This window comes from Dromaius novaehollandiae, chromosome 27, assembly GCF_036370855.1.
Source record: "Dromaius novaehollandiae isolate bDroNov1 chromosome 27, bDroNov1.hap1, whole genome shotgun sequence".
In the NCBI taxonomy this organism is placed as follows: Eukaryota; Metazoa; Chordata; class Aves; order Casuariiformes; family Dromaiidae; genus Dromaius; species Dromaius novaehollandiae.
Genome location: NC_088124.1, coordinates 281,283 through 293,611, shown reverse-complemented (window position 1 = coordinate 293,611; position 12,329 = coordinate 281,283). Strand labels below are relative to the sequence as shown.

Sequence of the window (12,329 nt, the reverse complement as noted above, 5' to 3'; positions counted from 1 at the left end):
GAATATGCCGAGCAGAGCCGCAACATTGCTGCTCTCCATCCCAGTCCTGTACACTGACAGTAGTTGGGACACTGAAGAAACTGCAGCAAGCGCATCGAACCTGACGTCCACAAGATAATGAGCCTACTTCAAGTATGACATGATGTAAAATCCAAAGAATCAGCGTGGGACAACCCCTGGCAGTGACTGTCATCATGGCTGTCAAATTTAGGATTATGGGAAAAACACAATATACTCCTGGTCTTCTGGGTGAATTGGTTTTACATGCATATATATTATAATTTACTATATATTTACAATAATTTAGTTGCTTATACACCTCAACTGTTAGTTAAGCCAATGCCTGAAAGGCATGTCAGAACCGTGCCTGCACACTGGTGGCACCAGTACTATGTCTCTGTCAGTCATGGGGAGGAGTGTAGCAAAAACACCTGTGGAAGATCTGGTGAGCGGTCAGGGGACTGGCAGGGCACGTGATAGCAGCCTCAGAGCATGCTCTCTACACACTGACTGAAACCCATCAAGGCCGGACATGCATTCTTTGTTTTATCAACAGCAGCCAGTAGCTACTCAAGCCTAGCACGGTCAATGTAAGGAAATAATTCTAGTAGCTAAAATGGGACCTTAGGATACACAAAGTGAGTCCTGCTTGGGCGTCTGACCTGTGCATCCAGCAGTCTCCAATCAGTGACCCCTCTGTGTGGTTCCCAGGGCTCCCTGCACAGTTTGGAGTGTAAGTCCTGCATTAAAGCTCCTCTGTTTAACCCCTCATGAACTTTGAGTGTCTCTCTGCACTGGTATCCGACCCTCCCTTTCCTGCCTTGCGATCACATACAGCCAGTTGATCTACTCAACTGATATAGCCATTTCTCTAAAACCAGGGGCACCCTCCAGTCCCCGTTGTGTTAAGATAAATTCAGCTTTCTTTGCAGCGCAGTGGTCAATCATGGTAATGCTAGGGGCCTGCTATTTGTAACTCTGTAGCCTTTCACCGAAGCCACTGAGGCAGTGTTTTCCAGAGACTCCATGGCAGCATTTTTTTCTTCTCATGTTTTTTCTGTTGTTCTCATGGCCTTGCACTTGCAAACACTAACATACAAGGAACATGACAAGCCTTGGCCAACCTGCAAAACAGTGCCGAGGCCTTCACAGCCCCTGAGCATTGCTTTTCCTAACACAGTTTTAAAAGAAAAAGGCAATGGAATAATAAGCATGCTGTTCCCAGCATCTCAAGATTTCTGTGCCTGGGTCACTGAAGCAAGGCCTTCTGAAATGACTGCACATTGAGCTGTTTCAATGTGAAGTGAGTTCTCAGCACCCCAAAATCCAGACCTACAGCCTCTAACAGAACAAGCTAGTCCCTCCTGAGGAGACTGTGTTGACCACCAGCATTATTCACTGCAGCTTATCTCGCATCCTGCAAGAGTACAGCTTTGAAACCTTGGCATATACAGATACCAAAAGGGCAATCATCAGCAGAGAGTTTGAGTGCTGTGGTCAGGAGAGAATATATCTATGACCAGGATGAGTGGCCACTGGGAGAAACATTATCTTCAGTCACATATACCCCCCTGCAGACGGAGACAACTGCGAAAGACTTTTACAGGAGACCCAAATAACCAGCACTGCGATGAGCTACAAATCCCCCGTGGCTTTGCAGAAGACATAAGTGCTGGACTTCTATCTCCATTTCCCCCCACACACCCTCCAATACATCTTTCTCTGCAGAATTTATCTTTATCTGTATGAAGGCTGTGAGCGCTGTGCTGAGAGCGCTCCATCGAGCATGTGCACCAGCTCCCCATGACGAGGAGTGTTTGAGTGCAGGCAGCAATGCTGTTACTCAGAAAGCTATGCACTTGGGCTGGTCAAAGCTTTGGCATGATTTCGGTCACAGCCATCAGTGCAGCAATGTATAAAAAGTAGGTGTGTGGCTCTCTCTAAGACCATAAGCAGAGTCGTGCTTTGAAGGAGCTTGCTGGAGACTGGCTACAGACCTGTGTACGTGGAGAATTATTGCCTCAGAACTGGACAACATGGCAGAGGAAGTGCTCTGAGACTTTGCCAAGCCCTCCAGACTCCAAGCCTTCACAACCAGATAGCAGTGACCTCTCTTTCTTCTTCACTGGAACACGTGCGGCCAAACTTGTAGCTACATTCTAGTCCCTGTTAAAGAATAGTGAATTGAAACTGTCTAGAGATAGCTGCTTAGCACAACTTCTATAAAACTTGCTTAGCATGAGTAGCTAAATTTGCTGAAGCCTTAGGCCGCACTTGGGAAAAGTAATGAACCTTTACCTAGTTTAGTAAAAAATAGTGCCTCAGAGCTCGTTCAGGCTGGGAAGATAAGGAAGCCACACGCAGTCTGCGTTCCTGTGTCACCCACTCTGAAAGGGAAGACGTCAAAACAGTTGAAAAATAAGGCCTTGGGAGACAACTGCAAGACCCAACAAAAACAGAAGTACAACCGTCATCAGAGACCGCAAGAAACAAAGATAAGGAGAAAAACAGCTTACCTAGGAACAACGATGAGACCCAATGAGGAGCAGGAGACCCCAGATCAAAAAATTACTATTGGTCTAACTACCGTGTGAGGGGTGGGAAATGTAAGTTGAAAAAACTATAATTGCCCAGGATTTGTTTTTGTTAGGGTCCCTCTTTGGAGGCACCCAGCTCAAGCTGTAATTATGGCACGTCTGTGATTAAAAATTAATTATTTAATTTGCTTTGATTCTGATTGGCTCTGAACTTTACTTGCGGGAACCTAGGGTCGAGCCCTGTTATGGTGGCCAACAAGCCTAATTTCCATAACAGTCCCTATTTGCCCACCAACAAGCTTCCCTCAAGATTTTCACATCTTGTTGGCTATAGTAGCGCAGTTTTTTTGCACGTCAGAGATCTTCCTCTCATTCACTTGCTGTCATGCCAGCAATTGCTTTTTTCTCCTTAGGCAACCTGCTGTCTCCTCCATGATGTGTAGGTTATGGAGGGGGGGGCCTACATAACTTTGATTTCCAGCAGTGTTTAAAAAAGTGGAGAAAATAACCTTTGCAACTCTCAAATTCCAATGCTTAGGGAAGACTTCTTGGTTTCATGAGTGAAAAGTTTAAGGAGTCTATGAGGCTTATACTCAGGCTGGGGATTTCCATGCCTATGACACCCTGGGCGATTAGTGTTAGGTCCTTATTTATTTATTTATTTCAGAAGCAGACTAACAACAAAGGGGCCATCACAGCCTTTGGCATTATCTGCTGGGGGGGTTAGCCCTGAAACTGTGTGTTCATAAACAGCCAAAGAAAGTGCATGAGACTCATGACACTTTTAAAGTCCCATTCTCACTGAGGTTTCCTTTCTACCCCTTCTTCATTCCACGCTACTTCCAGTGCTAACTCCAGGAAAGAAATGTGATTTTGGACATTTGTTCCAGTTTCCTGTATTTGTTACATATCATAAAAAATATAGCCCTTCCCTATTTCTGGGGGTTTGACCACAGGCATGAAACACCAATGCTGGCTGACATTCAAGATCTTTTCATGATACAAACTGCGTTCCCAGCTTTTACATTTGAGATGCTTTTCCATGTAGACTGTGCACCTCTCTCACAAAATCATAGGCAAACCATTTGAAGTCTGACAGTCATGGCCTTGTGCTGGCCCAGATCTACATATAAGCTTGCAGTTAGGACACCTTATTCTTGTGCCTATGTTATCTGCATAGTTTTGCAGCAGGCAGAAATGGCAATAATGTAGCTATGGAGATGTTTGTGCAACGTCTGACAAAGCTCAAAAGAATTTCTCAACCCAAATACCTTCCTGCCATTCTTAATATGAGAGTAATATCCATTGTGTAAAAGCAGAAAACAGGTCTTGAGATATTTGCGATAGGTATTTGGCTTAAAAATCCCCCAGTTTTTTTGTTGTTTTTTTTTTTTTTTTTACCCATTGATATGATGAAAATGGGTATAGTAATGTGCAGCAGATCCTCAGACAATGAAGTTTTGCTCACCATGACTGTCCTGCTCATGGACCACCAGCCAAACAGTGATCATTGCACCTGCTATTTAGATTGACTAAATAGTGCTACTTTCTGTAGCCGGTTTTAAAATGGAGGGTAGTTCATATGGCACTGCCTGTCCAAACCCAGCCACTTTTACAATAAAGGTTGGCAGATGATAAGTCTGATCAATAAAAAAAAATCTCCCTTTGACTCTAGGGGATCACTTACCCAAACACTCATAAAAATCTCTGTGTTTATATAGCTTAAGTTGATAGTGGGGAAATAAAATGATGTGTGCCAAAGATGGTCCTTCATGCTGCAACCCCACAGCCTAAGCCTATGGTCATCTCTGTCCCCTTTGGGGATCACAATGTAACCGAGAAGCAGGACCTTGACATCAAGATCAAGTAGCTGCAGCACCTCCAAGGCCTGCACTGTTAAAGGATGCTGAATCTGGTGGACTTTTGGATCCAGGGGATCCCGCCTTCCTGGTCTGCTGGATGGGAGACTGCTGCGGTTCTCTGCTCCCTGGTCCTGCCAGCAGTGAGGCTGCACATGTGCTTCCAATAGGCATACACACACTCTGTACGGATATGATGGGCCACCAAAAATATCAATTCAGCCAGGGGCACAGTACCTTTACAGGCACCACAGAGACACGAGCAGCACTCACAAACATGAACCATACAAATGGCCTGGTCCTGTTTTTGCTCACCAGCTAATGAGACTCAAAGCTTGCAGGAGACCTCACATGCAGCCTTGCACGGGTGTCTCTGACAGCCAGCTGCCTGGAGGGCTGCAAGCCTTCCACACGTGCACTAATGCAGAACAGAGAGCACACTCACCCAGAAAATAGCTAGGAACAGGATTTAATTTGATGATAAGGCAGACCGCAGTGACCAGGCACACAGCTTAGCCAGGTAAGTGTACTTGCCATCAGCAAGTGTACTTGCCAACAGCTTGCTTACACAAAACCGGACCTTTTTATTCCCTCTCCCTCCATTTTCTGAAGCTTTTTTTTCCAAGATCCAACTGATCCCTCCCTTTTTCCAGCTTTATCCCCTTTGCAATATACAGTCCATCTCTAAGTATTTTTTTTCCTCATTGGTCCCAGTTTTACTACGTATGTACTCAAGCACGTATGTAGTAAACAGTTAAGTCAGTCAGCTCAACCTCAAGCCAGAGCCTAGTTGTCTGCCTGCATACCCGAGCCCTATGTTGCCGGTGGAGCTGTGGGCCCAGATGGGAAGACCAGGGCCACCATATCCTTCCCTGCACTGCGGAAGGATCCATCCTGGAGCTTAATTTTTGTGCTTAGCATCTTCTGTTATTCAGGGAGAGAAGGTGTTTTGAGCTTTCCTCAACAGTCCTGGGACATTGTCCCCAGAGTTTTCAACTCAGCTTCCTGAGATGACTTATGAAAGCTTCCTTGTGTCAGCACCCACTGGTAGTCTATGCCCCAGTCTTAAGAAGTGCGTTTCCAGCATTTCATTAATATTTTTTAGATGTTGTTTATACTAACCCCCTGTAACCAAGACACAATTCACTTTTCTTCCTTTCACTACTACAATCCAGTGAGAAAATAAATCTCCTGAGGCACCTGTATTTAGTAGCTGCATACATATGTGTGTGATATTTTATATGATACATAATTAAAATTGCTATCCTGAGAAACATCATGACTGGGGGAAAAGTCGAACCTTTGCACGACCAACGGCTTCCTTCAGGGCCAGTTTCACAGTCTTGTTTCTGAGACTGTAGATGAAGGGGTTTAAGAATGGGTACAGGACAGTGTTCAGCAAAGCTACAGTTCTGTTGGTCTCCAAGGAAACATCTTCTGAGGGTCGTGCATAGAGAACAATGCAGCTTCCATAAATGATGGCTAAGGCGATGAGACGGGAAGAACATGTAGCAAAAGCTTTCTTCCTCCCAGATGCTGATGGCATGTGCAGAATACAATGGAAGACACACATGTAGGACACCAGGATTAAACATAAGGAACCCAGCACTACAAATGATATGAAAACAGAGTCTACTTTCCAAAGCAGGCTGGTGTCAGAGCAGGACAGTCTGAACAAGGGAGAGTTGTCACAAAAAAAATGGTGGATCTTGTTTGGGCCACAGAAAGTCAGCTTTGAGAGCAGGACCAGGCGGTAACTCAAGAGTGTGAAGCCTGTGACCCACGCAACAACAACCAGGTGAGTGCAGAGCTGCCACTTCATGATGGCAGCATAATGCAAAGGTTGGCAGATGGCAACGTAGCGGTCAAAGGACATGACAACAAGGAGAGCAAACTCTGTAAAACCCAGGGCAAAATAGAAATAGGACTGGGCAAAGCAGCTGCTTAATGTGATTGTTCTCCTACCAGAGCTCAGAATCACCAACAATTTGATAGTTGTGGAGGATGTAAACCAGATTTCCAGGAATGCCAGATTGCTTATGAAAAAGTACATGGGGGTTTGCAAGTGGTGATCCACACACACGAGGAAAATGATCGTTGTGTTCCCCATCACTGTTGTCAGGTATATGAGCAGAAGGAGCAGGGAGAGAAACAGCTGTAGTCTTTGATCAAGCCCTGAGAAACCCTCTAGGATGAACTCAGCAACTACAGTTTCATTTCCTGGGCCCATGCCCAATTTCAGTACATCCTGCTGAGAGCGGAGCATGAAGAAACAAGTGTGGGAATTTCACAGTCTGCACAGGAGGGTATATCCTTCCTTTTTTGCTCCCTTGCTTGCTTCCTATGTAACACAGACAGAATATTCCTCTCAACCATTCATCACACCCTGATTTCTCTGTTTCACATTTACAGTCCTCAGAGATTTTACTGTCTTCTTTCTACCTTTTCCAAACTCTCACAAAGGATTCTTTCCCAAGAGCACAATATTTTAAAGAGATTGTGAACTATTTCATGCCATGCCTGGGAAATTCCTAGTTCACTTTGACTTACTGCAAACATCCATCACATCTGTGTTTCAAAAGCCAAACCAATGTCGCAGCAAAAATGCTTACTGTTATCTGCAGATGCCAGACCATCCCTTTATATATGCATTTTGAAAGTTATTCCTTCTACTTTCCAGTACTTGCCTTTTGTGATTCAGAACATCTGGGAGGCTGTTGATTTCAAAACAAGCAAATATTGAGTATCTCTTCTGTAATCCCCTGCTTTCTTCCACATCTTCTTCCTCGCTGTTTCTCCAGAAAAGGGGAGGAAACAGGGAACAAGTATAGCTTGCCTTCTTTAATACTCTAAATAGTGAAATTCATTAGTGTTCCCTTCAGTCATTGGAAGCAGGTGTGTCACATAGTCTCATCTGACACCACTGTGCACCAAAACAGAGTTATTGCCAAACAGTTGCCACTTTCCATTGCTATTAAATATCCTGACTTAAATGCCTTGCTTTCCCTTTAGGGGAGGGGGGAATCATCTCATCCGAAAAACCTCAAGGCTGTCCTTTTGATTATTTGATTATTATTTCTGGAAGAAAGAAAACACTAAGAAGGGTTATATTTTAGGTGTCTAAAAGTTGGGCGCTGCAGTTTGAGCAAGTTAGCATGCTCCCATATTGTCAGGGCAGAGAGAGAAGAGTGTCTGGAAGAGACTGGTAACACTTCTTTCACATGCCGATTATCGCCTGGGAGGACCCAGCCTCTAGAGCTCTCTTTTTGTCTCCATTGACTATATAGTGAGCCAAGGGAAAACAAGTACAGACTCCAGCTGCTCACAGACACCTCCAATGAAGTAGATGAAACTCCCTATTTCAATCTCAAATCTTTTAATTTATCTCATAGCTAATTTCTTTTTCAAACTAAAGAACACGAATAACAGAAGGAAGCCCAAGGAAAACACAGGCAATACTGATGTTTTTCCCTCCACCTTTGCATTTGGTTTTAGACATATGAAGGAAAGGAGCAGATGACTCCACAAACAGGATGCCTCAAAAACGCAAGGGGGGAGGATGATGAGTTTTAAGCAGTGAAACAGAGGTTCTCCACAAACTGTGTTGTCCTCCCAGACCCTATCTCAGAGCATAGCAGAACGGCTCTTATACAGGGAGTACAATGGGAAGCCCTGTAGTGGCCAATACTCCATGATTGCATTGGCATTTTAACTTGGGGCTCAGGTTAGTCCTAGATCCCAAATGCCCTGTCTTGCTCTCTGCCTCTAGTCTGGCATTGGGGAATCTCCGCACTGGGTTCGTCTGAAAGATCTGCTGAAAATAAACCACTGGCTGTAATTGTTTGAGCAAAAGCTCAAGCCCAGTCACCTACAGCAATATCACTGTAACCTCAGTGAATCGTGTGACTGTCCCAGCTTCCCATTTTCTGGGTAAGTTCCAACACTCAAAGAGTTGTGTCTTCTTAGTCTGCTGGATGTCACCTAAAATTATTCTTCTGCTGAATGTACATTCTTAGAGGAACCTGGAAAGCTGCTGAGAGCTTACAGCAAAGCAGCTTCTCTGCTCACCATGGGGGCAACCCTCTGTTGAACCCTTTTTTCAGGCTTTGGTTGGAGCAAAGGATTTGCTGTATTCAGGCCCCACATAGCCAAAAATGGAGCTAGCATATGCAATAGTGACTATGGCAGTGGGAGACACGCGGGTGAAGAAGGCTTCTTATGGCTTTCAGCAGAGGGTATTCTCGGGATAGTGCACCTAGTGCAGGCATAGAACACAGTGATCGTTGTGAAGAAGCTCAGCAACACAGTGGAGGAGGGAACAAAGCTCATGTTTGAAGGCAGCTGGTGGCCATGGAGGCTGCTCTCATCAAAGGGATGAAGCCACAGAAGAAATAGTCTCTTTACTGGGGACAGAGGGTACCTTGGTATAGAGGGCACAGGATTCTCATAGCTTCTGTGTCATTTCTCACAGCCTTTAGGGATGTCTCCAATGCCCTGAGGTGTCTAGAACAGAATCAGATGTCTATGCTTGGGCACCTGGCTCCCACCCAGAGCTTCCCTCTATAATTAATGGACACAGGCCCCTTCCAAAGGAAAAGTATTCCATCCTTGGGTCGATGTCCAGAACTGATGGGTGGGTCACTTCCGAATTACGACAGTTTCTTCTGCTACCATGAGAGAGATACCAAAAGACTTGCTTAGGTGATGTCACATCTACTCCCTCAAAACATTTAGCCCCTTGGCTTCTCCCTGAATCTGGGGCCTCCATGGTCCCCACTAAATGCATAATGGTTCAGTCCCAGGTTTTGTTTCGGAGTGAACCAGTTCATTCCATCAAAGAAAAAAAAAAAACTTTGGGACTTTGTGGGGAAAGTGTATTCCATTTATGAAGTGGGTACTTTCACACTACTAAAACCAACACTGCTGCACATTGCAGAGAGCAGTCTCTATCCTCTAAGTGGTGCAGACCAACAGGGGCTGATACTAAGGCCAGCCCCCTTATAGAGCAGACTGGCTGGGCCCACACTACAGAGCACATGGCCTAGCCCTCCCTAGGACCCCTGAAGTGACCATCTGACTCTAAGATACAGTCATGCTTCTGTTTGTGTGTGTTTTGCCACTCAGAATATCTTAGCAGTCTAATCCAAGAATCATTACCAGTCTCGATCTAACTATTACAGAAAGAGAAATATAATAATAATAATAATAATAGTTTAAACTCTTATACACATATTTTTCAGTTTCCACTCCTTTTCCTGGTGTTATGCTCACTCTTCCCCAGCTACCCTGGGTCCTGAAGTTGCTAGTTTCACTCTGGTGTTGTTGGTGGGTTGTTTGGGCGAGTAGTCATCAGCTGGAGTCCTTCACCAGGAGGAATATGATGTTCAAGTTGATGGTTTCTTCTTCCTCACGCTAGTATCCACTTGGGGTTATTTTCATATGTTTGCTAACACATTTTTTACACCTTGCTCTTTCTCCATTGCTCTGCATCTCCATGTTATCTCCAAAATTACTATATATGGTACCTTCAACTTATGTTAGATACTATTTCTTTGTTCTCTTTATTACCCTTAAAACTAGTTTTGTCCTGCTCTAGGTCTACATTGCTTACACTGACCACTGGTGGGTGGTGTATAGCTGTGGGGGTCTCCAAAGCCCCATTTCTTACCGTCCCATGCCTGTACTCCTGTAGACTGCATCCTGTGTCTTCTCCACTTCTGAAGGCTTCTGCTGTTGTACCAGGCCTAAATTTCTCTCTACTGCATCATTATGCGGGAGCTGTAAATATCTCAATCCACACAGAACAACAGGTTGTTATTGCTGTTGTAGGTAAACTAAGCTAAAACTTTTTAAAAAGCTGCAGGCAGGTCAAGAAAAGTTCTGGCAGAGCAGGCCTGAGAAGCTGCGGTCCTGAGGCTGTGCAAACTCAAAACAAAACCTCAAAATCATATTACATGGCTACGGGGTAAAAAAGGACCTAAAGGACTTGACAGTGAAAACTTACCTTCTCTAGATCATGACTTAATGAAGCACAACCAAAAGAAACTTGCCTAGGTTATACAGGCCCCATGTGTAACCCAATACCAAAGTTGCTGTGTTTTTGTGATCTGTGAATTTCTATTACATTTTTTAAAGGCTTTGACATACCAGGACACAGAAGGCAGTGGCAAAGTATTCAGACAATCTTTAGAATCTAATTAATGGAAAAAAAAATATTCCTCATCTTTCCCTTTCTCTCACACTGACTTTCCACCAACACAGGCAAAGTTGGAAATATATTTCCCTCAATAAAATCCAACAAATGAACAATAACTTTTTTTTTTTGCAATTTGTTCATTAGTTCCTACTAATAAGTAGTATAAACAATTGATCACAAAGTAAATTAAGAGAATTAGAAAACTAAGGCATTTTGAAGGTGATGAAGTTCCAGTAAGCTACCTTTTTTATTATTATTATACATATTCATTAGAAGTCTGACCTCCTTGATAATAAAGTGGTATCAAGAAATGTTTCCTGAACTGCTTGGCCAGAATGGGTTTCTTTTAACTCATCTGTGGTTCTTCAGAAGGAACCTGGGTTATGAGGGCCATTTGCCGATTGTCTTTCTTTCCCTTTAAAGGGTCATGAATAAATGGTCACAGAGTGTTTTTTCAGCCTTTCCTCTCTCATGACTTTGATAACAGTAAGTTGCATCAGCCAAAACTTCCTTCATCCACACTGGTGGGTTCATGTAGTTTACAAAATGAAGAGTGTCTCCATTGTTCATCCTGGTCTCCTTTGCTACTCCATGGAGTACTTCTCGGTACAGTCAACACATAGGGAGCCCACTTCAGCTCATCTCACCTCTCCTTCAGCTTGTCCTAAAATAACCATCAAAAAAGACTAGAGGAATGCCTACAGACATGCATGTTTCTTTTGTATGTTAACTACAAAGCAGGTCAGACCTACTTGCTCAAGTGGAAGGGTCTGCATTGTAGGCAGCTCAAGGCAGGCAAGGCATGTCAGCCCAAAAACGCAAAGTCAGAATCCATGCTGTAATGTATCACCATGAAACAGAAGCTGTCTGGAGTGCAGTGTCTCAGCTCTATAGATACTTGACATTTTGGGAAACTCCCTCACTGGAAGCAATTTTGAGCATGTCTAGCCAAAGGCAAATAAGTTCCAAGATTTCAAGGCTCTCAAGAAGATTTTTTCTTCAACAGTTAGACTTTGAAATGCCCCTTTGGAAATGGGCCCTAACCTGTTTTAGTTATTTACAGTACAGTGAGATGATCCACACCCTGTGGTTGCCTGTTTTTCTCCTATGATTGTAAAGGAAATATAGATTAGGAGTTTAAATGAAGATGCCCAGACTGTAGTCTCACCTGAAATTAGGCAAAATTAACCTCAAGCTTTGATTTGTCCTCACTGTTTCCTAAATAATTTGGAAAGGTGACTTTGAGACATCACAGAATTACTCAGATGGGCAGACTACTTTTTGGCCCCATTCCTTGTGTGGCTTTTATCACTCATACAAGCAAAAAATAGAACAGTGATCAGTGGATAACTATTATTAATCAATATGGGTTGTCTGTATCTTCCAGTGAAGCATCTGAAGTAGGATTTATCTGTGCAGAATTAGCTATCTACACTTTGAATGTCTCCATCTGAGCAAGTCATCTAGGGTGGGATTCATCTTGTAAGTTATCCAAGGTAATCTGTTTACTTTAGGAGTAAATTAGTTGCTCTTCAGACTCCATAGACTGCATTGACTAGGAAGCTGATTCAGTTGTCCAACATATAGGCATCAAGTAATACTTGTGATGTCCTAGGGGCTTTGAAAAACCTTGATAAGCACAGTAGCTATGACAGAGGACCAATAGAAGATCTGCTGTGTATCTAGAGTGGTGGCTGGATGTGAGACAGGACACCAAGCAACATCTCCAGATGCACT

The 12,329-nt window shown here is 43.8% G+C and overlaps 1 protein-coding gene across 1 annotated transcript; it reads right to left on the bottom strand.

Annotated features, from left to right (window-relative positions):
• Positions 1-5,672: 5,672 nt before the first annotated feature.
• LOC135323748 (olfactory receptor 6C3-like) lies at positions 5,673-6,626 on the bottom strand. The gene has a single exon (XM_064498157.1). It carries the CDS (start codon positions 6,624-6,626, stop codon positions 5,673-5,675), a length of 954 nt encoding a protein of 317 aa, XP_064354227.1.
• Positions 6,627-12,329: the final 5,703 nt, after the last annotated feature.

Excerpts from the sequence above, each read along its gene's own strand:
- LOC135323748 (XM_064498157.1), bottom strand. The coding sequence starts at position 6,626 with ATGGGCCCAGGAAATGAAACTGTAGTTGCTGAGTTCATCCTAGAGGGT.